At 42.7% G+C, this 25,513-nt stretch overlaps 1 protein-coding gene across 1 annotated transcript in view; it reads right to left on the bottom strand.

Moving 5' to 3' along the window:
- Positions 1–3,168: 3,168 nt before the first annotated feature.
- Positions 3,169–25,513, bottom strand: part of LOC127005741 (uncharacterized) — a 181,333-nt gene continuing 158,988 nt past the window's right edge. Inside the window, exons 10-25 of the mRNA XM_050874853.1 lie at positions 22,328–22,613; positions 21,916–22,092; positions 21,172–21,322; positions 20,602–20,767; positions 19,568–19,786; positions 19,005–19,113; positions 18,487–18,592; positions 17,598–17,792; positions 16,995–17,192; positions 13,834–14,026; positions 13,067–13,211; positions 12,208–12,364; positions 11,659–11,771; positions 10,579–10,706; positions 8,708–8,787; positions 3,169–8,488 (exon numbers count right to left, since the gene is read on the bottom strand). Of these exons, the coding sequence (XP_050730810.1) occupies positions 7,987–8,488; positions 8,708–8,787; positions 10,579–10,706; positions 11,659–11,771; positions 12,208–12,364; positions 13,067–13,211; positions 13,834–14,026; positions 16,995–17,192; positions 17,598–17,792; positions 18,487–18,592; positions 19,005–19,113; positions 19,568–19,786; positions 20,602–20,767; positions 21,172–21,322; positions 21,916–22,092; positions 22,328–22,613 (2,925 nt within the window). The 3' untranslated portion in view covers positions 3,169–7,986. The remainder of the gene's footprint in view (positions 8,489–8,707; positions 8,788–10,578; positions 10,707–11,658; positions 11,772–12,207; positions 12,365–13,066; positions 13,212–13,833; positions 14,027–16,994; positions 17,193–17,597; positions 17,793–18,486; positions 18,593–19,004; positions 19,114–19,567; positions 19,787–20,601; positions 20,768–21,171; positions 21,323–21,915; positions 22,093–22,327; positions 22,614–25,513) is intronic.

Genomic DNA, 25,513 nt, shown 5'->3' on the forward strand with positions numbered 1-25,513 from the left:
AGCACCGCGAAGCCCCCGTATATAGCTACCTACACTTAACATTGGACATAGGTAGATAACGTTAGGAAAGACCTTTATCATACGGTGAACTAGTAATGCCTGATAATGATGATTCCAATATTACAAGTTAACAGTATATAAAATAACGACTGAGGGAGTTATCATCTGGCCTTGATTTCGCATTTTGCTTAGTCATATATCAACGAAGCATCAAAGTAACGAACATTATTAGGCAGAAACGCGTTATTAAACATGAACATAAGAAACAGAAGTGAACGAGGAAACTATCATATGAAGTAGCTACAGATACACGGCGCGTCGACCCGAACGATCCCTGTTTGAAGCTTCAGATACGGGAATCACGAACGACTTACGCAAGATGATAATTAAAGTAACCTTGACTGTTTTGCATTGTTTTAAGAGTGACAGTGATGGTGGAGAGTTAACTGAATCGTGCGTGGTAGTCTGCAGGTGAGATATCAGGTTGAATTTGCCTCGTCTCCCTCACCCCTTTTCTCCCAACCGCTTAACGAATCTGTCATTATAACGTCCATCATTATCATACTATCAAAACACTGAAATCGAATCGTGTTTGTTATTCTGATGGTGAAATAACTGCATGAATATCTCCTGCCTCCTCAAATCCACTTTCTCTAACCACTTAACGAGTCTGGTCATTATAACGTCACTAACAACAACGTCCACCATATCACAAGCAAAATATCAACATCAAATCGTCTGTTATTCTTAAGATGAAATAACTGCTTGAATCTCTCCTTTCTCCCTTATATCCACTTTCTCCTAACCACTTAACGAGCCTTTGGTCATTATAACACTTAAAAATAACGTCAAGCATTAGTACACTATCAAAACACTAAAATCGAATCGTGTGTGTTATCCTGAAGGTGAAATAGCGAGTTGAATCTCTTCTTTCTCCCTCAGATCTACTTTCTCCTAACCACTTAACGAGCCTTTGGTCATTATAACACTTAAAAATAACGTCAAGCATTAGTACACTATCAAAACACTAAAATCGAATCGTGTGTGTTATCCTGAAGGTGAAATAACTGCTTGAATCTCTCCTTTCTCCCTTATATCCACTTTCTCCTAACCACTTAACGAGCCTATGGTCATTATAACACTTAAAAATAACGTCAAGCATTAGCACACTATCAAAACACTAAAATCGAATCGTGTGTGTTATCCTGAAGGTGAAATAGCGAGTTGAATCTCTCCTTTCTCCCTCAGATCTACTTTCTCCTAACCACTTAACGAGCCTTTGGTCATTATAACACTTAAAAATAACGTCAAGCATTAGTACACTATCAAAACACTAAAATCGAATCTTGCCTGTTTTCCTGAAGGTGAAATAGCGAGTTGAATATCCTTTTCTTCCTCAAATCTACTTTCTCCTAACCACTTAACGAGCCTTTGGTCATTATAACACTTAAAAATAACGTCAAGCATTACTACACTATCAAAACACTAAAATCGAATCGTGCCCGTTATCCTGAAGGTGAAGAGTTGAATATCCTTTTCTTCCTCAAATCCACTTTTCCTAACCACTTATTTAAACGAGTCTATGGTCATTGGAGCACTTCAAAAACGTCCACCTTTATCACTCAAAATACCTACATCAATTTGCGTGCGTTATTCTGAAGGTGAAATAACTGCTTGAATCTCCTTTTTCACTTAAATCCACAGTCTCCTAACCACTTATAAACGACTCTATGGTCATTACAACGCTTCACAAATAACATCCACAGTTACCACAATCTAAAACACTTACACCAATATGAAAATAGATCTTAAAAGTCAACATTGAAGCGACAAAATGGCAAAAAAAGTGACGTGAATATCAAAAGAAAGGCGAAACACTTACCTGAGAAGAGAGCGGCGTTGATCCTCACCCCACGACCGCCTGAACCAGAATGAAACGAGGTTGAGGGGGGAAGCGGTTTGCCCCACCCACCGCGGCCTGTGATTGGCTCCCTACACCCCTCCCTTGCTTCTGATTGGCTGGTTCACCTCACGAGTTGTTCGGTGCTTCGCTAATCGCATTCTTACTCTAGCCCTTGAGTTTTGGACCTTTGTTGTGATATTTCAGGATCGATGGTATATATATTTTTTCAAGGGGGATTACTAAAGCTGCGTATGTGATAATGGGAGCGTGTGTGTGAGTGATTCAAGAGTTACCTGCCTATTATCTCACGTGGGAAGTATCATTAGTATTATCAAACGAAGAATATTGCAGCAGAAAGGTTATTAGTGGTTGAGCATACTTCCTTTTTACATACTAGTAAGGGATTAAATAACTATACTTGACCATAACCTTATCTAGAAAGCCTATCATATAAGCATTGTCAGAGGAAGAGTATTACAACAGGAAGGTTTTTGAATAGCTGAACATACCTCTAACTTACTTTTTTTTGAGCGTTTAATTAACTACACCTGGCCATTACAACACCTGGGAAACACCTGTCATTAGCACCTTATTGCCAAATGAAGGGTATTACAACAAGTGATATTGGTGGCTCAACATATTTTTAACATACCTTATCTGAGTGACTAATTACCAATACCTTGCCATTTCAATACCTGGGAAGTACAACGCGTAATTAGTATTGCCAGACGAAGATTATAAGGACAGGAAGGGTATTATAAATGTTTGAATATACTTTTGACATATCGTAATTTTCTGCGAGTGGTAAAATAGAAATACCTGAACCTGACCAAAAAATACCTGGAAAGTATCAAGATTACCAAAGTAGAGGAATTTAAGGCTACTAATGATAGAACCCTTTATGAACCTTGGAAGTAATTAACCTGGCCATTGTAATACCTGGGAAGTACCTGTCATCAGAGGGTTGTTAAAGAGGAAGAACACTAATGGTTGAACATACTTATAACATACCTTCTCTGCGTGCCCAAATACTTATAGGCATACCTCAGAATTAATTAGCCTGGCCATAGTAATACCTGGGAAGTACCTGTCATCAGAGGGTTGTTAAGAGAGGAAGAACACTAATGGTTGAACATACTTATAACATACCTTCTCTGCGTGCCCAAATACCTATAGGCCTACCTTGGAATTAATTAACCTGGCCATAGTAATATCTGAGAAGTAGGCCTACCTGTCATCAGAAGGTTGTTAAAGAGGAAGAACACTAATGGTTGAACATACTTTATTATCGGTATACGCGGGTCATCGTCATTCACTCACACCGTCCACTTCACATCTCGCACGTGTCTCGTCATAAAAATATCCATTAAATAGAGATGAGGTGACATTGAACATTACTTACCATGACCAGCGACCAGACAGACAGACAGATAACACACACACACACACACACACACACACACGTCTCTCATGCACACACGCACACACACACCACTGCAGTCACAACCATCCCTGTGAGCAAATAAATTCATATATGTGTGTATCTGGCGCGTATGTACACTACCTACATAGACGGTAATCATCATGCTATCAACACGTGTAGGTTATGATGTGGCGTGGTCTGGGGTGGACATTCTTGGGGCCTACTCGGGAAGGCTTCACACATGCGAGCAGGGAGGCTTCGAGGACGCTTGGTGAGGCTTCGTTCACGAGTGGTTCAGATTCTCAAGACGCTTTCGGCTCTCACAACTATTTTCAAAGGCCTCAACGGTGATTGGTTGGGTTCTCATGAGTGTTTTTCGCCGAAAGTTTTGAGAATATGAGCCATTGTGTTAAGGACCAGTTCCATGTTCCAACACAGTGGATTCGTTGTTGGTGAGCTCCCGAACCAAAGACGAAAGGCTACAAAAATCTCTCCTCCTAGGGTGTTTGGAAGCTATGAAATTTGTGGATAGTACAGTAGAAATCTCTGTTTGTTGGCGTACTCCTGAAGCAAAGACTACAAAAATATTTTCTATGGCATTTGGCGTTCATTTTGGGGCCAAGAAATTCAAAGATACTGTACTAGAAATCTCTCTTGATGAGCTCCCGAACCAAAGACTACAAAAATATCTTCTATGGTATTCGTTGGTCATTTAGGAGCTAAGAAATTTAAGGATACTAAACAGGAAATCTATGTTGGTTGGCGAACTCTTGAACCAAAGACTACAAATATATTTCCTAAGGTGTTTGGAAGCTAAGAAATTTTGGGATATTAAACAGGAAATCAAAGACAAAAAAAAAACATCTTCTAAAGTATTCGTTGGTCATTTAGAAGCAAAGAAATTTGAAGGCACTAAACAGGACATCTATGTTGGTTGGCGAATTCCCGAACCAAAGACTACTAAATTATCTTCTATGGCATTTGGCGTTCATTTAGAAGCTAAGAAATTTGAGAATACTAAACAGGACATCTACGTTGGTCGGCGAGCTCCTGAACCAAAGACTACATAAACATCATCTATGGTATTCGTTGGTCATTTAAAAGCCAAGAAATTTGAGGAAACTATACCAGAAATTTGTGTTTGTTGGTGAACTCCTGAACCAAAGACTTCAATAGTATCTTCTATGGCATTTGGCGTTCATTCAGAAGCTAAGGAATTTGAGGATACTAAACAGGAACTCTATGTTGGTTGGCGAACTCCTGAACCAAAAACTACTAAAATATCTTCTATGGCATTTGGCGTTCATTTAGAAGCTAAGAAATATGAGAATACTAAACAGGACATCTACGTTGGTCGGCGAGCTCCTGAACCAAAGACTACATAAACATCATCTATGGTATTCGTTGGTCATTTAAAAGCTAAGAAATTTGAGGATACTATACCATAAATTTGCGTTTCTTGGTGAACTCCTGAACCAAAGATTTCAATAATATCTTCTATGGCATTTGGCGTTCATTCAGGAGCTAAGAAATTTGAGAATACTAAACAGGAAATCTATATTGGTCGGCGAGCTTCCACACCAAAACCAAAGATTACAAATATATATCTTATGGTGTTTGGGAGCTAAGAAATTTGATGATAGCCACCACACTAGAAATCTATAAATCTGAACCGGATAAACACGGATCGTACGGCTTGGTTTCGATGCTTATAAAACACTTATTTATAATGAAACTGTATCGGACTATGGAACCGGCCTTTCGTAACACCCACCTCGCCGTGTAGAGTATGCTTGCCAGGCTGTACGCATTATTTCAACTTTTCAACTCGTATACATTAAAAAAATATATATAAGGAGACTAAAAGAGGCCCGTCAGCCCCTATATGGCTACTCCTGAGAAATATATATAGTTTTTCACCCAGTACCCTCCTGTCCCTCCCCCTCCCCCCTGTCCCTCTGTCAATAGTCTCCATTTGAAGGCATCATTCGTATTTACAAGAATTATATACCTGCTTCATCTATTCTCTATTCTACAGGGTGGCCCAAAAGTCCTGCATCATAGGGATTACAGATTGATTAGAAGTCATATTCCCCTATGGTGCGGGACTTTTGGGTCACTCTGTATATCAATTTCACCTACTCTATTGTTTCATTTATTCAATTATTTTTTATTTGTTTTGTCTACTCTATTCTGTTTGCTTGGTCTATTCTTTATTCTATCTGTTCCATCTACCCTCTATTCACTATTCTGAAACTAGAGATACTGAACTTCTTTGGGGGAAAATTGAGGTGACGTATAGGAAAGAAACTCTTGCGGAAATATAACGGATGGATGAACCTTCCTTTTTACAGCGAGTTAATTTTCTTCTACGCCACCTCAGCTTTTCCATAGTAGTAGTAGTAGTAGTAGTAGTAGAAATAGTAGTGTCTTCCCTGATGTGCGTAGTGGGTGGAATAATGTGTACGTACTGGCAAGCGTTCTCTACATCCCTGGTATTATATTTGTCCGAGTAACGAATATGATCTTCAGACGTCGCTCTCCGCCACTCCCTCTTGTCTGACGTTTCTCATTTTCTCGCCTCGCTATCTCCTAAGTCTGTCAGTCTTTTCATTTTCTCTCCTCCTCCTCCTCCTCCTCATCTTCCCTCACTTTCTCCGGTCTATTCATACTATTCCTCACTTTTATCTGCTAACCTCTTCCTCACTTGCCTCTCACTCTTTCTCATCTGCTATTTCCCTTCTCTTTCTCTCCTCCTCTTCGTTACTCTCCCATCATTCTCTCCCTTCTGTCATTCTTCTTCCTCACTTTCTCTCCCAATCATCTTTCGTCTCTCAATCCCTTCATAATTTTCTGTCCTCCATCTCTCGTCTGTCAAAACTACTCCTCATTTTCTCTCCCCATCTCTCCTCTGCCAATACCTTCCGTCACTTTCCTTCTTTTCGTTTCTCATCTTCATTCCTTTCTCTCCTCCTTTTCATCTCTCGTCTACCATTATTCGCTGTCCGTTCCTCTCCTCTTTGCCTTCCGTCCTCCCTGCTCGGTCGAAGCGCCCCCGAGGCCTCCAGCCACCCGCCAACACCCTGGATGGACACTGATATACTGATTACAAAAATAAATTGGAATTGCAGACGACATACGTAATATTACTCGCTTTCATAGTCAGTAATTCTCAATCTTCTTCTTCTTCTTCTTCTGAGCAAAATAAGTCATGTATGTATATAAAATCTTGATAAAACTAATATCTTCTAGGCCTTTTTAAAACTCTCTCTCGCTAAAATCTATTCAAATTGGTTTCTCTACGTATTAATTCATAAGTCTGAGCAAAGAAAGTCGTGTCTGTCCCCTAAAAATAATGACGTCTCGCTCCTGAGGCGGCGATGAGGAACTATACAGCTGATGCTATTAGTGACTCAGCACTAGACTTTTAATTTGTACATGTTTGGCACCTCACGGTAAGAACAATGAAAATGAATCTGTTAAAGCCCTTCATCCTGTGTTCAATCAAAGGTTCGTCCAAAACTTGTCAATTTCAGACTGGGGGACGCATCACAAGTTGAATCCGAGAGGTTTTGGGTCCCTGCAGCGTCCGGGATGAATAACGCTGTGGGGACCTGAAACTTCTCAGGTTCGACCAATGTTGCCAGATTGTCGTACTCAGCTGCTTATATTTCCCGACGTCCTACCCAAAAACTATCTTCTGGGCCCAAAAAACGAAACACATTTATAGTTATCATTAAAAGGTTAGATCCTGATGTCTCTTGGCAATATTTAGGCATCAGATACTGGTAAATACTATGCTCTGAGTACGATACCTGGCACCGGTGAGTTGGACTTGTAACGCGGCCCGGGGTAAGAAAGAGTTGACTCCAAGGCGTGCGCATGACCAGAATCAAAGACTATGATGGACCGGGCCGTGGAGCAGCGCACGGCCCTCACATTTAGGCTAGGGTTTAAGGTTACACTTCTGCTCGTCTCGTTGTATAAATACACCTCAAGGCCAACATGCAAAGCGTCAAGCCTTCGCTGCCGTATGTGAACACAAAGCTGCCACAACACTGGCTCACCTGGCAACATCAGATCTTGTCTCTAATATTCACTAGCATTCTGACATTGGTCTCTTCCCACGCACAGAGGTACGCATCCGCTCTTCTCGCATCATAAATACCTCCAATATACACACAACAATATATAAAGAACTATTTTGAATAGTTCACACATCTGGTAAAGCAGATAAACTATAAAAATTGCACAATACATTTTCACTTAAGAATTACTAATGTGCCTTATTTTCTGTGCGGACGAGCACAAGGTGAAGGGAACCGAACTTACAGCTAATAGTTTTGATACGTATGATGGCTGCCGCCCCCCGCCCCCCCACACCAACGAGTATCTGGCGGATCAAGGTCACTAATGCATTTGAGTTTTTCCGTAACAGGAAACTGAAGTGTTGCGTACTCCAAGTCCGGGCGGCAGACCTTTGGAAACACCTGCTGGCACACCCTAGCACTGGTCCTGAGTATTCAAGTGTTTACAAGCGTGTGCTTTGCCGGCAGCATCCTGGCAGAGGCACACACGCCGTGGCCGCGGCAGCCACTCACTGTGCCGTAGACGCTCACACAGCAATGGCCAGCACCCTCGGGCCGGGGGACGGGCCAAGTCAGACGGCCGTCAGGATGGAGGGAGACTCCAGTTCACTGTTCTCCCCAGACTTGGTGCGCTGCAGACACACGTAGCGCGTCACGTACGCGTCGCCGTTCTGGGGCAGCAGCGGCTCGTGCGAGGGTCCCCCACCATTCTCCTGAGGCACGTGGTTCCAGTTAAAGGAGGTAAAAAGGTTGGAGGGTTGAGTGCTGACTAGGGGGGGCCTTGGTGACAGGCAATTGGGTGTGGCGTTGTTGTTGGTGCAGGTGTCGCCGCCGGAGGGGTGCCGCGGCCGTGTGGCGGGCAGGCGCGTGTTTGGGGCAGAGCTGCGGCGGCACGGCTGGTCGGCGGGCAGCACGATGTCCACCGAGTCTGTGTCGTTGAGTTGGATGGCCGCGGTGGGCAGCTCCAGGCAGGGCGTGATGAGCCGCGGCCACATGGTGAGCGTCTCCGCCATCTCGTTGAAGGTGGGCCGGTGCTGTGGGCTCATGCTCCAGCAGGTCAGCAGCAGCCTCTCCCTGGACACAGAGCAGGAGGAGCAGGTTAAAAATTGTCCTTTCTTAACATTACACAGGGAACAGTGCTGACATACCCCTGGAGTACAGCCTTGCATCACTATGTATTCTTTGCTAATGACATATGCATGGAATTAGTTTTGAATATACGATAATAGTCTTCATTCTTGGCCCTGAGCTTAACACAACTGGCAGACAGAGGCCGGTGTGGGTGGTACTTACAGCTGAGGCTTCACACTCTTGGGCAGGGAGATGGTGTGGCCGCTCCGCACGTGCTCCAACACCTGGTTGTTGGACATGCCCTGTGGGGGGAGGCACAGGCTGAACAGGAGTCTCTCATTGGGCGGGTAAATGTTAAGAGTTGGGAAAGTTATGTAATGCCAAAAGGTTAAGTTAAGTATGGAATGGACTCAGGATCACAAAAGTAGATAAGTATTGTAATTAGTTAACTGCGTCTCCCTCTGACCGTTAGACTTCCACATTCCATTACATATTTTTCCTCTCCGTGAGAAACAAAACAACAACAACAAAAAATTTAACGGAATGTGGAAGTCTAACGGTCGGAGGGAGACACACTTAACACACTTAACTACTTACAATACTCATCTAATTTTGTGATGCTGTGTCCATTTCATACTTAACTTAACCCTCTGGTATTACAGTTAAGCACATTCATGTTTTATAAAAGCCTGAGACGCATACTTGAATACCTTGAGGCTTACATACCCACACTTTGTAGAGGCTGTGTTAGTGTTTGCAGGGGTAGTGTTGAAAATGAGTGATGGAAGGAAGGGAAGGAAAGAAGGGCAGGAAGAAAGGAAAGGGAGGAAAGAGAGAAGGAGGGAAAGTTGGAAAGTTTCATTTAGTCGGCGCAACATCTGTGGTCATGTGCCGGAGAGAGACAGAAGGGAAAGGAATTATAGGAGAAGAGAACAGATCCCAGGAGACGGGACACAACCCCTGATTAGTACCTGGTGCCCATTCACTGCTGGGTGGACAGGGGTGTAGGGTATCGGAAAAGCTGCCCAAATTTTTCCACTCCACCCAGGAATCGAACCCGGGCTCTCTCAGTTGTGAGGAAGGAGGGAAATAAGGAAGAAAACAGCAAATAAATTCAGAAGGAAAGGAAGAAGGGAAGATATGAGAGAGGGAAGGATGAGCCCAGTGATAGTCTGAGAAGTCTCCTGTACCTTGAATGGGAGAAACACTCATGAGAACTCGCCTAACCTCCTTTATGTATGAGTTTTGGGCATTTCCAAGGGCAGTTTAATGACCCTGCTGGTGGTTTGACCCTTCTTCTGTACCATGAACCTAAACGAAACTCTTTAAAACATGAATTATCTCTTTTTTGGCCTTTTTTGGTTGTTGTGAGAGCTGAACATCTGAGAATATGGGCTTGAGACTCACACTGATCTACACTTATAATGTTTAACCTCTAGACTGTGGATTTCTTACAATGCTCAAAACTCCTATGAAAGCCTTGTTAAATATGAGTGGGTACAGAAGAACGGTCAAACAACAACCAGGGTCATAAAACTACACATGGAAATGCTCAAAACTCCTATGAAAGCCTTGTTAAATATGAGTGGGTACAAAAGAAAGGTCAAACAACAACCAGGTTCATAAAACTACCCATGGAAATGCTCAAAACTCCTATGAAAGCCTTGTTAAATATGTGAGGGTACAGAAGAAGGGTCAAACAACAACCAGGTTCATAAAACTACACATGGAAATGCTCAAAACTCCTATGAAAGCCTTGCTAACCCCTTGACTGTGGATTTCCTACAAGAAGACATCACCAAGCTACAGGAATGGAGCAAAAAGTGGCTGCTACAATTCAATGAAGAAAAATGTAAAGTCCTGCAGCTTGGGAGGGGATATCCAGCACACCAATACCACATGGGAAACACTCCACTATCCACCACAGAGGCAGAGAAAGACCTGGGACTATATGTTACCAGGCTATCACTGAAGGCCAAATCCGTGGCAATCGCAGCGGACGGGTTAACTAACCTAACCTAACCTAACCTAACCTAACCTAACCTAAATGTGAGTGAGCAAAGCCTGGTCGTCTCCATCCTCCCGTGCCTCACCTGGAATGGAAAACTCCCGAAGGTGATGATCTCGTAGAGCAGCACGCCGTAGGACCACATGTCGCTGCTGCTGGTGAAGATGCCGTCCTCGAGGCTCTCCGGCGACATCCACCGCACCGGCAGCATACCTAGGGGGGGGGAAAAAATGACGTACGTTGAAAAAAAACAAAAAACAAAAAAAAAAAAGAGAAAAAGAAGGTTGGAAATGATGTAGGTTGAAAAAAAAAGAAAGAAGAGAAAAAGAAGGTTGGAAATGATGTAGGTTGAAAAAAAAAAAAAGAAAGAAAAAAGAAGAGAAAAAGAAGGTTGAAAATGACGTAGGTTGAAAAAAAGAGAAAAAGAAGGTTAATTGAAAATGTTGTAGGTTGAAAAAAAAAAGAAGAGAAAAAGAAGGTTGAAAATGACAGATTGCAAAAAAAGAAAAAGAAAAAAAGAAGGTTGAATTATCCATATTGGGTTTTGAGCTTACATAAAAAATAGAAAAAAAAAAACCCAGCCCAGGTAAAAATTATGTTCATTTATTTATTTATTCTTATATTTTTTTACATCCAAGGAAACGTTTTGCTCTGAATTTGGTAAGTTTTTCCCTTTCTCATTTCACAAAGCAAATTCCAGGACAGGTTACTCCCTCTCCTCCTTCCTTCACCTTCCTAATCAACTCAACACTGGGCACAATCTCTATGTAAATCTATGTAAATCTTCTCAACTAGCCCTGTTCATCAATCTCTCTATGTAAATCTATGTAATAAATCCCCTCACCTCGCTCTGAGCTGCCATCTTTTCTATGTAAATCTATGTAAATCCCCTCATCTTACTCTGCTATAGTCCCCCCTCTCTATGTAAATCTATGTAAATCACCTCATCTTACTCAGTGCTATAGTCCCCCCTCTCTATGTAAATCTATGTAAATCCCCTCATCTTACTCAGTGCTATAGTCCCCCCTCTCTATGTAAATCTATGTAAATCCCCTCATCTTACTCAGTGCTATAGTTCCTCCTCTCTATGTAAATCTATGTAAATCCCCTCATCTTACTCAGTGGTATATTCCCCCCTCTCTATGTAAATCTATGTAAATCTCACCTCTCCTGTTGAACCTATAGTAGTCACTCTCGTACATGGGTCTCGTCATGCCAAAGTCCGAGAGCTTCACCACCCGCTCAGCGCTCACCAGGCAGTTCCTGCACGCGACATCCCTGTAGAGCAAAAATTATGGGTCAAATTCTTAAACATTTTGACGGCTAACGACACATATCTGACATGGTTTTCGTAGGAGTTTTGGGCATTTCCAGGGGTAGTTTACTGACCCTGGTGGTAGTTTGACCCTTTACCCTTCCTCTGGGGCATAGAAAAAAACAATTGATGGCCAGGTAGGAGGGGAGCCTCACCTGTGAATGTATTTAACTACCACTTACAAGCCACAAAAACAACAGTGTGGAAAAGACTAGATTTAGGTCATTCTAGTTCCTGCATCAAGACACCTCTCCACTGGAAATTGACCTCTCTTTTGGCTACTCCTTACTTTTTACTTCTGTGGGAGCGGCGAGTAGCGTTTTTTTCTGTACTCTTTTTGTTGCCCTTGAGCCGCAATAAAAAAATAAAAAAAGTGAGGCTGGGTATGACGGGACTTACCTGTGAATGTACTTAAGCTCCGCCAGGTACGCCAGGGCCCGGCAGACGTCCAGAGCCATGGAGGTGAGGCGCTTGCTGTTGATCTCATCCTCCTCGGAGTGCACGGTGCGGTCAGATACCAGGTGACGGCGGGCCAGCAGGTAGGTCTTGAGGTCGCCTGGAAATTACGAAAAAGTACCAATGTAATGTGTGAATCTGACATTGATTTTGATGCAGGAATGAAGGGAGTGATTTGTTGATTAGTTGGTGGTGGTAGCGGTGGGATTCAGAGTAACCATACGTGGGAAGTCTTTCCAATATATGCAAGGAGAAATGATGAAAAAATACCCTCGCTAGTGTGTGCATCTGACATTGATTTTGATGCATGAATGAAGGGAGCGATTGGTTGATTAGTTGGTGGTGGTAGCGGTGGGATTCAGAGCAACAGTATGAGGGAAGTCTTTCTAATATATGCAGGGAGAAATAAGGAGGAAGATACCCTCGCTAGTGTGTGCATCTGATATTGATTTTGATGCAGGAATGAAGGGAGCGATTGGTTGATTAGTTGGTGGTGGTAGCGGTGGGATTTGGAGCAACAATACGAGGGAAGTCTTTCTAATATATGCTGAGAGAAATGATGAAAATGATGATTAGTGTGTGCATCTGACATTGGTTTTGATGCAGGAATGAAAGGAGGAGGAGGGTTTGAGTGTTATAGAATTTGCCTTTTCATTTCTGTCTAGCTCTTAAGCCAAATGATATAATGACAGTTCTTTTCTGATTTCCTGAATCGTAGAAAATAATGACTTAGGCAGTTTGTTTACGAAGGTGACGATATGAGGCTGAGTACGGCAATCTGGCAACGTTGACGCAGACTCACCGTACAGCATGAACTCCATCACCATGTAGATCGGCTCCTGGTGGGTGCAGAGGCCAAGCAGCTGCACGATGTTCTTGTGGTTGAACCTCTTCATCATCTCGGCTTCACCCAGGAAGTCCAGCTTCTCCTCCACGGTGGAGCCGACCTGGGGAGGGAAGGGGAATGAAAACCAGCACAGTATCACAAACACACACACAAATTTGCAGTTTATATGAACATGACGGAGGGAGTGAACAGTTATATAGATTTGTTTGCTGATGATGTCCAGTTGCTGAGGAAGATTTTTTTTCTTTTTTACAGCAAAGGAGACAGCAAGGGGGCACAAAAATAAAAACAAATATAAAAAAAAAGCCTTGCTGCTCCTGTAATGAATGAATGAGGTAAGAGGAAGAAGTGAAGAGGATTTTTAAGCATTGCAACAGGACCTGGATAGGATATAGAATGAAATCTTGCTAATGTTACTCCAAAAAGATGAAGCAAAAATGATATCATACTTGTCAAATGGCTAAAAACATTAAAAAGATCACTTGCTAACGCTCTCCGGTTCTTGAAGGGAAGAAAGCAAAGGAAAAATAGAGGAACAAAGCACTAACCACAAATGATATCTGACTAATCCTACTCTGAAATGAAGCTAAAACAATAATGAACTTGTTAAAAGGCTGAATAAAACACTACAAAAATCACTCTCTTAGGCTCTCCAGTTCATGAGGGGAAGAAAGCAGAGGAATAAAGAAAGGAAGAACAAAATAACTCTCCCTGATGCCCACCTTGAGGGTCTTGACAGCCACGGCCAGCCAGGGGGAGTTGTCGGCAAACTGGCATTCACCTCCAAACACTGTGCCAAACGCTCCCTCGCCGATGGTACGGTTGATCACCACCTTCTCCCTCGGCAGCTCCCACTCGTCCAGGGACATCAACTCACTCAGCGGCCAGCCAGTCTCAGGGATCATCTTCTCAAACCTGGGGATGAAAAGGGAGACTCTTGAAGGAGGTGTATAGGTGTGTTGATTTGATTTGGTGTAAGGGGATGTCTTTTTTTTTTTTTTACAGCAAAGGAAATGGCTAAAAAAAAAAAAAAAGGCATGGAACTGTCAACTAGCAATCTACCTGAATAAGCCCAGCTATTTATTTCCACATCCTTTAATTCTTCTTCCCCAAAACATCACAAAGAAATGAAAGATGTGGAAATAGCTGTGGTTATTCAGTATCATTGCTGGTGTGTGCTTATTTTTATTCATTTTTCCATTTAATAGGAAGGGAGGAGGCAGCTCAAGGATACGCACACACACACAGAAAGAAACAAGATCATAAATTTACAGAGGTGCATAAAAGAGGCAAACAGCACTTATGAAAGACTGCAAAGAAGGGCTCATAAGAGGAATAAAATAAGAAATAAGACTAATATTGAGTTACACACATCATACACAGACACACCAACCTCTCCTTGTGAATGATGAAGAGAGAGTGAAGGGAGGAAAGATGAAGGGATGAAGAAGGAAGGGAGGAAGGAAGGAAGGAGCAATCATAAAAGGAACAAGATAAGAAATACAACCACGATTCCTTTACTCACACACACACACACACATACACACACACACACCAACCTCTTCTTGTAAACGATAAAGAGAGAGTGAAGGGAGGAAAGTGGAAAGAAGGAAGGAAGGAAGGAACGAAGGAAAGAGGGAAGGAAGGAAGGAAGGAAGGAAAGAGCAAACATATGAGAAACAAGACCAAGACTGCTACACACACACACACACACACACACACACACTGGGCAAGAGTGATCATGTAACCATAGAGATTGATACAGAAGTGGAGGTTACTAAAGAGGACGAATCCTACAAATCAAACAGGCTAAACTATATTAAGACAGACATGGAAAACCTTCGGAAGTTTTACAAGAAAGTGGAATGGGATGAGTTACTGAGAAAAAATAAAGTACAAGAAAAGTATGATATCTTTATGGAAGCCTATAACACTGGTGTCAAAAAATATGTACCCGTATATAGACCCAAAGTTAAGGGTAGGAAGGACTGGTTTAATGCCAAATGTGCAAACGCAAAAGAAAAAAGGGACAAAGCATGGAAAAGACTAAAAAGAAGGAAGAATCAAAGAAACAAAGAAGACTTCAGAATGGCGAGAAATGAATATGTGAAAATAAGGAAAGAAGAAGAAAAGGGATATGAGAAGGATATTGTGGAAAAATGCAAAGAACAGCCCAAGTTGTTTTACAGATTTATAAATGGGAAGACTAAACCGAAAGAAACAATAGAAAGACTGAGAGACGGGAATGTGGAAGTCAATGACCCTAAAGGTATGGCAGAGTTATTAAATAGAAAATTCCAGCAAGTCTTTACCAAAGAAACAATCTTTATTGCGCCACAAGAGAATAAAATAGAAGTTCATATGGAAGAGATTATGCTAAACAAAGAAGAGATCCATAAATTACTGGGAGAACTAGAAGAGGGAAAAGCAGTAGGACCGGATGGAGTTTCTGGGTATATTTTTAAAAAATGTAGAGATGAATTAATTGTTCCAATATACGACATCATTAGATGCTCAGTAGCAACAGGTACGATGCCCAATGAGTGGAGAAGGGCTGAAGTGGTCCCCATATATAACAGTGGAAGGAAAGATGAACCTTCAAACTACAGACCCATATCCCTGACAAGTGTTTTGTGCAAAATATGTGAGAAAATAATAAAGAAGCAGTGGACTAAATTTCTAGAAGAGCATAAGTTAATTACCAGCAAACAATATGGATTTCAAAAGGGCCGATCATGTGTTACAAACTTACTCAGTTTTTACTCAAGAGTGACAGACAGAACTCAGGAAAGGGATGGATGGGTTGATTGTATTTATCTAGATTTGAAAAAGGCCTTTGACAAAGTTCCACATACAAGACTATTATGGAAACTGGAAAATAAAGGAGGATTGAAAGGAAATATGAAAAAATGGATGGCAAGCTACCTAATGGGAAGGGAGATGAGAACTATGGTCAAGGACATAAAATCAGAATGGAGAAATGGAGAAAGCGGAGTACCACAGGGTTCAGTATTAGCACCGATAATCTTCCTGGCATATGTAAATGACATGGCTGAAGGAGTTAATAGCTACATAAACCTGTTTGCTGACGACGCTAAATTACAAAAACATATAAGAAACAAAGAAGATTGTGAAATATTGCAAGAAGACCTATACAAAATTTGGAAATGGAGTATGGATTGGGAGATGGAATTTAATGTGAAAAAATGTCATGTTATGGAAATGGGTAAAAGTGAAACAAGACCAATCTGGATATACAAAATGGGAAATGGTGAAACATTAAAAAAAGTGCATGAAGAGAGAGACCTGGGAGTAGTAGCATTTAGCTACATGGACAAGGACATGATGAGAAGGCTAATCACTACCATGATTAGACCAAAATTAGAATATGCAGAGGTAGTGTGGTCCCCCCATAAGAAGAAGCATATAAAGAAACTAGAAAGAATACAGAGGATGGCATCAAAAATGGTCCCAGAGTTGGAGGGATTAATATACGAGGAAAGATTAAAGGAAATGAACTTAACAACACTGGAACAAAGAAGAGAAAGGGGAGACCTAATCCAAATTTATAAATTATTAAACAAAATAGATGAAGTAGATAATGAAGAACTGCTACTAACAGAAGGAAACATAAGCAGAAATACAAGAGGACACAGTAAAAAATTGAGAAAGGGGAGATGCTTGAGAGACACAAAGAAGTATAGCTTCCCGCAAAGAAATGTAGAGGTTTGGAACAGTCTGAGCGAGGATATAGTATCAGCGAGGAGTGTGCAAAGCTTTAAAGATAAGTTGGATAAATGCAGACACGGAGACGGGACCACACGAGCATAATGCCCAGGCCCTGTAAAACTACAACTAGGTAAATACACACACACACACCAACCTCTTCTTGTAAACGATGAAGAGAGCGATGAGGATGAAAGCAAACACCACAAAGATGAGAACCATGACGATCACAATGGCTTGATCGCAGGCGACGCCCAAGAGCTGGCTGAAGGTCTCGAACAGGCACGTGTCCTCCACCAGGCCGTCAGTGGGGATGCCTCGGAAGAACTTCAAATCCCCGAGGCTGAGGTCAAGTCTGGGGGGGAGAGGAAAGGAAGTTGTGTAAGATTTGGCGATGTGAAATATTCTGTGAAAAAAGATGGACTGGGAGGGTTAGGTTAGGTTAGGTTAGGGATAGGTTAGGTTAGGTTAAGTTAGGTTAGGTTAGGGATAGGTTAGGTTAAGTTAGGGATAGAGGGATGGAGTAGAGGAGAGATAGAGTGGAAGGGAGAGAAAAGGAAGGGAAAGATGGACTAGGAAGAATGGAGGGAGGGAGGGATAGAGTGGGAGAGAAAAGGAAGGGAAAGATGACTAGGAAGAAGGGAGGAGAAGGGAGAGAGAGAATGGGAGGGTGGGTGAGAAGGTTTGTGTGTGAGGGAGGGAGAAGGGAGGACTAGATAGAGGGAGGGAGAGACTGGGAGTTGAAGAATGAAGCACTCACTTATTCCCTTGAGGGTTGAAGGTCCCCACTATGATATACGAGCCTCCAGTTTTGTTCTTGTTGACGATGAACTGCATGATGTTGACTGACTGGATGTCCGACACATTGCGCTGCGGGTCGGAGGAGTTCTGGCGGAAGCTGATCATGCCCGACACCCCGCTGAACCTGACCTTGGCGATGATCTCCGAGAACCTCCTGCCGGGGGGGAAAGAAAGTGTGTGATGAGACCGAGGGAAGGCTGATAGTAGAGAGACAAACAACAGGGAATGTATTATTTGGAGAGGCTGGTAAGATGGAATGAATAATAAAAAATCAAATAAAAAGCTATATTGGAATGATATTGATAAGAAAAAACACCCAATAATCAACCCTCACTAAACTTTTAAATATTGAAAACAGAAATAGATAATGAAGAACTGAAGTGAGGGAGGAGATAGACGAAAACAAGTGGACAAGAGATGGAAGGGAGAGAGGTCAGAGATTTAACCTGGTAACAGCGACGGACCAAACTTGTGGCTTTACCGTGTAGCAGCGACGGGCCAAATTTGTGCCATGATATAAACCCCCCAAAATAGATGATACATAAACTGATCACAAATGCTTTGATATATATATTATGAAATGGTTTGTGTGAGTGATGTTTTTTTCTCATTTTTCTTGCTTAGAGGGACCATTGAGAAACATGATCCCTGCTGCTATTGGGTTAAGGGCAGAAGGCACGAAGGAGGTTGAACATCACGCAAGAAATGGCTATGGACCGGCAACAGTGGAGGAGGCTCATATCCCGTACAACCCCACCATAGGGAATAAATGGACGTTAAACGATGATGATGATGATGATAATGATGATGAAGGCACGAAGGTCAGGCCGCAGCGCTCCACGACTCACTCCACGGTCCTGAGGGTGTGCAGGTTGGCAGCTTGTCCTCCTTGAGCAACCCGAGCGGCATCGCAGGGTGAGCCCCGCCAAACGGAATCGTGGGGTGTGGGCGTATCTGTGGAATAGAGTGATTGATTGTTGTCACTTGCACAGAAGGCGAAAAAAACCCACTTGCACAGTAGCCGAAAAAAAATATAATTGTTTTTTTTTCTTTACATCAAAGATACATCGGCAAAGGCAAAAAAAAACTTTACATCAAGGATACAGCTCAAAGGGCAACAAAAAAAAAAAAAAAAAAAGCCCGCTACTCGCCACTCCCACAAAAGTAAAGAGTAGCTAAAAGAGAGGTCACAGCAATTTTAATATTTTTGGTGGATAATTAACATGACCACAGAAAATACAATGAGACTAAATGAAACGGTAAGACGAGTTAAGGAGCCAAAAGTTGATTCACGTAAATTTGCATAGATATTCAGACCACACAGATCTTATGGCCACCAGGACTAGGAAGAACCCGAGAGAGCCTTACTTGTTCCTGTAATGCTGGAACCACTCGGCCACCGTCATGTTCTCATAGTTTGTGGTGTTGTCGCTTGCGTAGTAGGCGAATCCCAGGCTCATGTGGCGGTCAATAGCCTGCGGAGCAACGGAGTTCGTCAACAACAGTCCATTAGGGAGAAAAGGTAAAGGCAAAGTTGGGGGGCATACGCTGTAGCAGTGCGTGGCCTCGGTGCTCATCTCCGTAACTTTGTCCCTTGAGCCTGTGGTGGGAGGGAGCCCATTACCTCAGGACACAGGGCCAGTGTGACATCCGGGTTACCACAGTTTACCTTCCCCAGGTTTCCCCAGGTACCCATTTATTGACAAGCCTGAGAGGGAGGATGAACAGTTGGGTGAGCTGCACGCTGACTGCCTGGGCTGGGATTCGAACCCGGGCCCACAGAATAGAAGCCAGGCACGCTGACCACTAGACCACGGAGAAAGACTTGGGAGTACATGTTACCAGGCTACCAGTGAAGGCCAAATCCATGCCAATCGCAACGGACAGGTTAACAGCATATCTCACATCCCTTTCCCGCCGTTTCCTCACCTCCAGCATCTGTTCCGTGGTGCAGGGGATCTTCGTTCGGTCCTTGCGAATGTGGAGGCTCATGTTGTACCAGTCCGTGTTGAACCAGCGTGGCAGGAACCAGACGTAGCCGTGCCTGGCCGTCATGTTGAGATGGTAGGCTTGGCACATCACCTCACGTGCTTTGTTTGCGTAGAAGTCGCCGATGATGATCTTGTGGGTGTCCAGCTTGTTGAGGCGCTGTTGGGGTGACGAAAGGAGGGCTAGATGGTTTTACGGCACAGTACAACCTTCATTTAGTGTGTTTCTCCATGGTACAGAAATATACAGATAAAAAAATACATGCACAGAGGAGGATTAGATTGTTTTGTGGTGCGGTAGAGCTTCTGTTTAGTGTGTTTTAACCCGGTAGCAGCGACGGGCCAAATTTGTGCCATGATATAAACCCCCCATAATAGATGATACATAATCTGATCACAAATGCTTTGATATATATTATGAAATGGTTTGTGTAAGGGGTGATTTTTTCTCATTTTTCTCGCTTGGAGGGACCATTAAGAAACATGATCCCCGCTGCTACCGGGTTAAAGTTTTTTTCAGCATAGTACATCCAAAATAAAAAAGATATATACTGGAAAATACATATACAGACACAAATATATATAGAGAGGTAAAAATACATGTACAGATAAAAATACAGATATAGATATAGACATACACAGAAAAATACAGGTACAGATGAAGACATATACAGAATAATACAGATAAAGGTACAGAAAAAAGATAGAAAAAAAATGAAAATACAGCTACAAATAAAAAAAAATACAGTTACAGGCACAAAAAAATAGATGATACAGGTAAAAAAAATTATACAGTTGAAAAAATAAAGAAAATACAGAAAATACAGATATAGAAAAAAATAGAAAATATAGTTACTGAAAAAACAGAAAATACAGATATACACAAAACCCACCCCTATAAAAAACCACCTACACAAAAAAAGATAAAAATACAGAAAAAAAAATAAAACAGGTCCGGTTCCCCATCCCACCCACCTCCACTATGTTGTCGCTGGCCTTCATCTTGACGTTGGTGACCTTGAGGCCGTCTGTCACATTGGAGAGGAGGTCCGAGAGGTATTCGCTGTACTTGTTGCTGTCCTCGGTGAGCGCTCCGGCCTGCCTCCACTGAAGCTGCTGGAACAGGCGCTTGTAAACAGTCCTGGAAGGCAAGGGGTCAACGTAAATAGTGGTTTTTATTTATCTATTTTTATTTATTTTTTTTTTTTTACAGCCAAAGAAATAGCTCAAGGGAAACAAAAAAAGTGTTATTTTATCTCTATATTTAAGCTTACATCTGAAAACTTGTTATATTCAATAGCGACATTTGAAATTTGGTGCGCGCGGCGATCTCGGATATGGCGCGGGGTGCTGTTTTGGCCCGGCTGTAGTAAAGGGATTAATGCTAGGTTTCTTTATGTGGTACTAGTATTTATCAACAGTTATGTGAGTAGTTTCTCTCTTTAAACATTGGATATTCACAGAGTTCAGTCTTGTGTGTGCTAAATGACTTTCAAATATCACACCTTCAGTATTCCCGTATCTAAGACAGTCTCCAGGCCTTACCCGTATATCTTGTTCTCCGGGATGGTTCTGAAGAAGTACGGGTATTTGGAGTAGTTAAAGATGGCCCCCTCGGCACTGTACGACATCACCACTGTCTTGAACTTCTCCGCCACCCCGACCAGCGGCTCCACAGTGTCCGAGCACGCCGGGCCTGTAACCAACCACATGCCGTCTCATGAGCACTGGCAATGGTGAGTTAGTTTGTGCAAAAGTTCATGTCTTCTAACCGTTATATACGAGAACACAATTTTTTATATATTTTTCTAACCTAACTGATATGTATAATTAAATCTTCATAACATGCCATCACATCTTAGCTGGCAATGGTGAGTTAGTTTGCAAAGTCCATGTCTTCTAATCCTTATATGCAAGAACACAATCTTTTATATATTTTTTCTAACCTAACTGAAACGTGTATTAAATCTTCATAACGCCATGCTTCCCCCGACTCTGGACTTACCGAAAATCCCGACCATCTGTGCCAAGTCCATGTCTTCTAATCCTTATATGCAAGAACACAATCTTTTATATATTTTTTCTAACCTAACTGAAACGTGTATTAAATCTTCATAACGCCATGCTTTCCCCGACTCTGGACTTACCGAGAATCCCAACCATCTGTGCCAAGTCCATGTCTTCTAATCCTTATATGCAAGAACACAGTCTTTTATGTATTTTTTCTAACCTAGCTGAAATGTGTATTAAATCTTCATAACGCCATGTTTCCCCCGACTCTGGACTTACCGAGAATCCCAACCATCTGTGCAAAATCCATGTCCCCCGATTCCTTGCGTATGTGGTGCATGAAGGCCGTCAACACAGTCTCCCGTCGGCAGCCTCCGTTCAGGTTGATCACTTTGATTTCGTAGTCGTTCAGAATGTCCGGGTTATTGTTTATCCGCTGGTACGCCAACCGGGCCGCTGGAAATTGACATATTGGTGTTTTAGTAATGCTGGCAATATGAGGTAACAGGTTGTGGTGTTGCGTGGAAATTAAAAAGAGTAACTGGTTGGAATTTGAAATCTATCCTATGATGCCCTCTGAAAATCCAACTAAAAACCAAAAAACGATATATAAACAGATGGTATGGTAGAAGAAGAAGGAGAAGAAGAAGAAGAAGAAGAAGAGGAAGAAGAAGGTCAGGTCTCTACCCACCATTGACGAGGGACATGCTGGAGAACCCTACACTGCTCTCGTTGCTCATGGGGAAGATGCCGCCGATCCACAGGACAGTCTTGGAGTCGTGCTGGACGGGGAGCCACTCGTACCACACACGCCTGCCGACAGCCTTCAGCCAGTCGCAGGCCACCTCCTCCACCAGCTGGCTTTGGTTGGGCGGCTGCAGAGTGGTAGTGTTGTTGGCGCAGTTCTGGTTCCGTTGAGTGAAGTTTCCGATCAGTTCCCGGTAGTTACGCTCACTCAGGAAGAACCGTCGCACCGCCTGTGATGAAAGAGGCGATTAGTGTGTTGGCGACACACTCCCATAATTTCATAATCTCATTTAACCCGGTAGCTGCGGGGACCATGTTTCTTAAAGGTCCCTCTAAGCGAGAAAAATGAGAAAAAATCATCACTCACGCAAACCATTTCATAATATGTATCAACGTATTTGTGATCAGTTTTATGCATCGTCTATTTTGGGGGGTTTATATCATAGCACAAATTTGGCCCGTCGCTGGTACACGGTCAAGCCACAAATTTGGCCCGTCACTGCTATGGGTTAATCTGAAAGTGGCTCTCTAAAAACTATATTTCACTACAGTACAATTCCTATATCCTTTTTATTTCACTACATTTCTGTCATCCTCTTTTATTTCCACTATTTTCCTCTTTTTTTCTTTACATGAGCAGCATTTCTGGGGCTGGTCTTTACACCTTCAATTCATCTCTTTTTTTTTCATTCCTTAACTGTGAGAAAAAAATATGAGTGCTCTGTCCCACATGACTTTTTTTTTTTTTTTTTTTTTTTTTTTTACAGCAAAGGAGACAGCTCAAGGCACAAAAAGTAAACATTAATAAAAAAAAAAAAGCCCGCTACTCGCTGCTCCTAAAAAGAATCCAAAGAGGTGGCCGAAAGATAAGTCAGTTTCGGGAGGAGAGGTGTCCTGATACCCTCCTCTTGAAAGAGTTCAAGTCGTAGGCAGGAGGAAATACAGATGAAGGAAGATTGTTCCAGAGTTTACCAGCGTGAGGGATGAAAGAGTGAAGATGCTGGTTAACTCTTGCATAAGGGGTTTGGACAGTATAGGGATGAGCATGAGTAGAAAGTCGAGTGCAGCGGGCCCAGGAGGGGGAGGCATGCAGTTAGCAAGTTCAGAAGAGCAGTCATAGTTTAAATATCTATAGAAGATAGAAAGAGAGGCAACATTGCGTAGGAATTTAAGAGGTAGAAGACTATCAGTATGAGGAGGAGAGCTGATGAGACGAAGAGCCTTTGCCTCCACTCTGTCCAGAAGAGCTGTGTGAGTGGAGCCCCCCCACACATGAGATGCATACTCCATACGAGGGCCGACAAGGCCCCTGTATATGGACAGCAACTGTGCAGGGGAGAAGAACTGGCGGAGACGGTACAGAACGCCCAGCCTCGAGGAAGCTGATTTAGTAAGAGATGAGATATGAAGTTTCCAGTTGAGATTTTGAGTTAAGGATAGACCGAGGATGTTTAGTGTTGAGGAAGGTGATAGCTGGGTGTTGTCAAAGAATAGAGGATAGTTGTTTGGAAGATTGTGTCGAGTGGATAGGTGGAGAAACTGTGTTTTTGAGGCATTGAAGGACACCAGGTTCTTCTTGCCCCAATCGGAAATAATAGTAAGGTCTGAGGCTAAGCGTTCTGCAGCCTCCAGCCTTGAGTCGTTAAGTTCCTGAAGGGTGGGTCTTCTATTAAAAGAAGTTGAATAATGCAGAGTGGAATCATCGGCGTAGGAATGGATAGGACAGTTCGTTTTGGAAAGAAGATCATCAATGAACAACAGAAAAAGAGTGGGAGATAGGACAGAACCCTGTGGGACACCACTGTTAATAGATTTAGGGAAGAACAGTGACCGTCTACCACGGCAGAAATAGAACGGTCAGAAAGGAAACTGGAGATAAAGGTACAGAGAAGGATAGAAACCGTAGGAGGGTAGTTTAGAAAGCAAAGATTTGTGCCAGACCCTATCAAAAGCTTTTGATATGTCCAGCGCAATAGCAAAAGTTTCACCGAAACGGCTAAGAGAGGATGACCAAGAGTCAGTTAAGAAGGCTAGGAGATCACCAGTAGAACGCCCCTTGCGGAACCCATACTGGTGATCAGATAGAAGGTCAGAAGTGGAAAGGTGCTTTTGAATCTTACGGTTAAGGATTGATTCAAAAGCTTTAGATAGACAAGAAAGTAAAGCAATAGGACGGTAGTTTGAGGGATTGGAGCGGTCACCCTTCTTAGGTACAGGCTGTGTGAAGGCATACTTCCAGCAAGAAGGAAAGGTAGATGTTGACAGGCAGAGGCGAAAGAGTTTGACCAGGCAGGGTGACAGCACGGAGGCACAGTTCTTAAGGACAATAGGAGGCACTCCATCAGGTCCATAAGCCTTCTGAGGATTGAGGCCAGAGAGGGCATAGAAAAAATCATTTTGAAGAATCTTTATAACAGGCATAAAGGAGTCAGAGGGGGATGAGTAGGAGGAATATGCCCAGAATCGTCCAGAGTGGAGTTTTTAGAAAAAGTTTGAGAGAAGAGTTCAGCCTTAGAGATAGATGAGACGGCAGTGTTGCCGTCAGGACTGAGGAGTGGAGGGAAAGATGAAGAAGTGAAGTTGGAGGAGATGTTTTTGGCTAGATGCCAGAAGTCACGGGAGGAGTTAGAGAAAGCAAGGTTTTGACATTTTCTATTAATGAAAGAATTTTTGGTTAGTCGGAGAATAGATTTGGCACGATTCCGGGCAGAAATGTAAAGTTCATAATTAGCATTAGTTTGAAGGCTTTGGTATCTTTTGTGAGCTACCTCTCTATCATTGACAGCACGAGAACAAGCGTGATTAAACCAAGGCTTTTTAGCGTGAGGAGTAGAGAAAGAACGAGGAATGTATGCCTCCATTCCAGAGACAATCACCTCTGTGATGCGCTGAGCACACACAGAGGGGTCTCTATCCTGGAAGCAATAATCATTCCACGGGAAATCGGAAAAGTACATCCTCAGGTCGTCCCACCGAGCTGAAGCAAAATGCCAAAAGCATCGCCTCTTCGGTGGGTCCAGAGGATGTACAGGAGCGATAGGACAGGATGCAGAAATAAGATTGTGATCGGAGGAGCCCAACGGAGAGAACAGTTTGACAGAATAAGCAGAAGGGTTAGAGGTAAGGAAGA

This window comes from Eriocheir sinensis, chromosome 30 (genome assembly GCF_024679095.1).
Source record: "Eriocheir sinensis breed Jianghai 21 chromosome 30, ASM2467909v1, whole genome shotgun sequence".
Lineage (NCBI taxonomy): Eukaryota > Metazoa > Arthropoda > Malacostraca > Decapoda > Varunidae > Eriocheir > Eriocheir sinensis.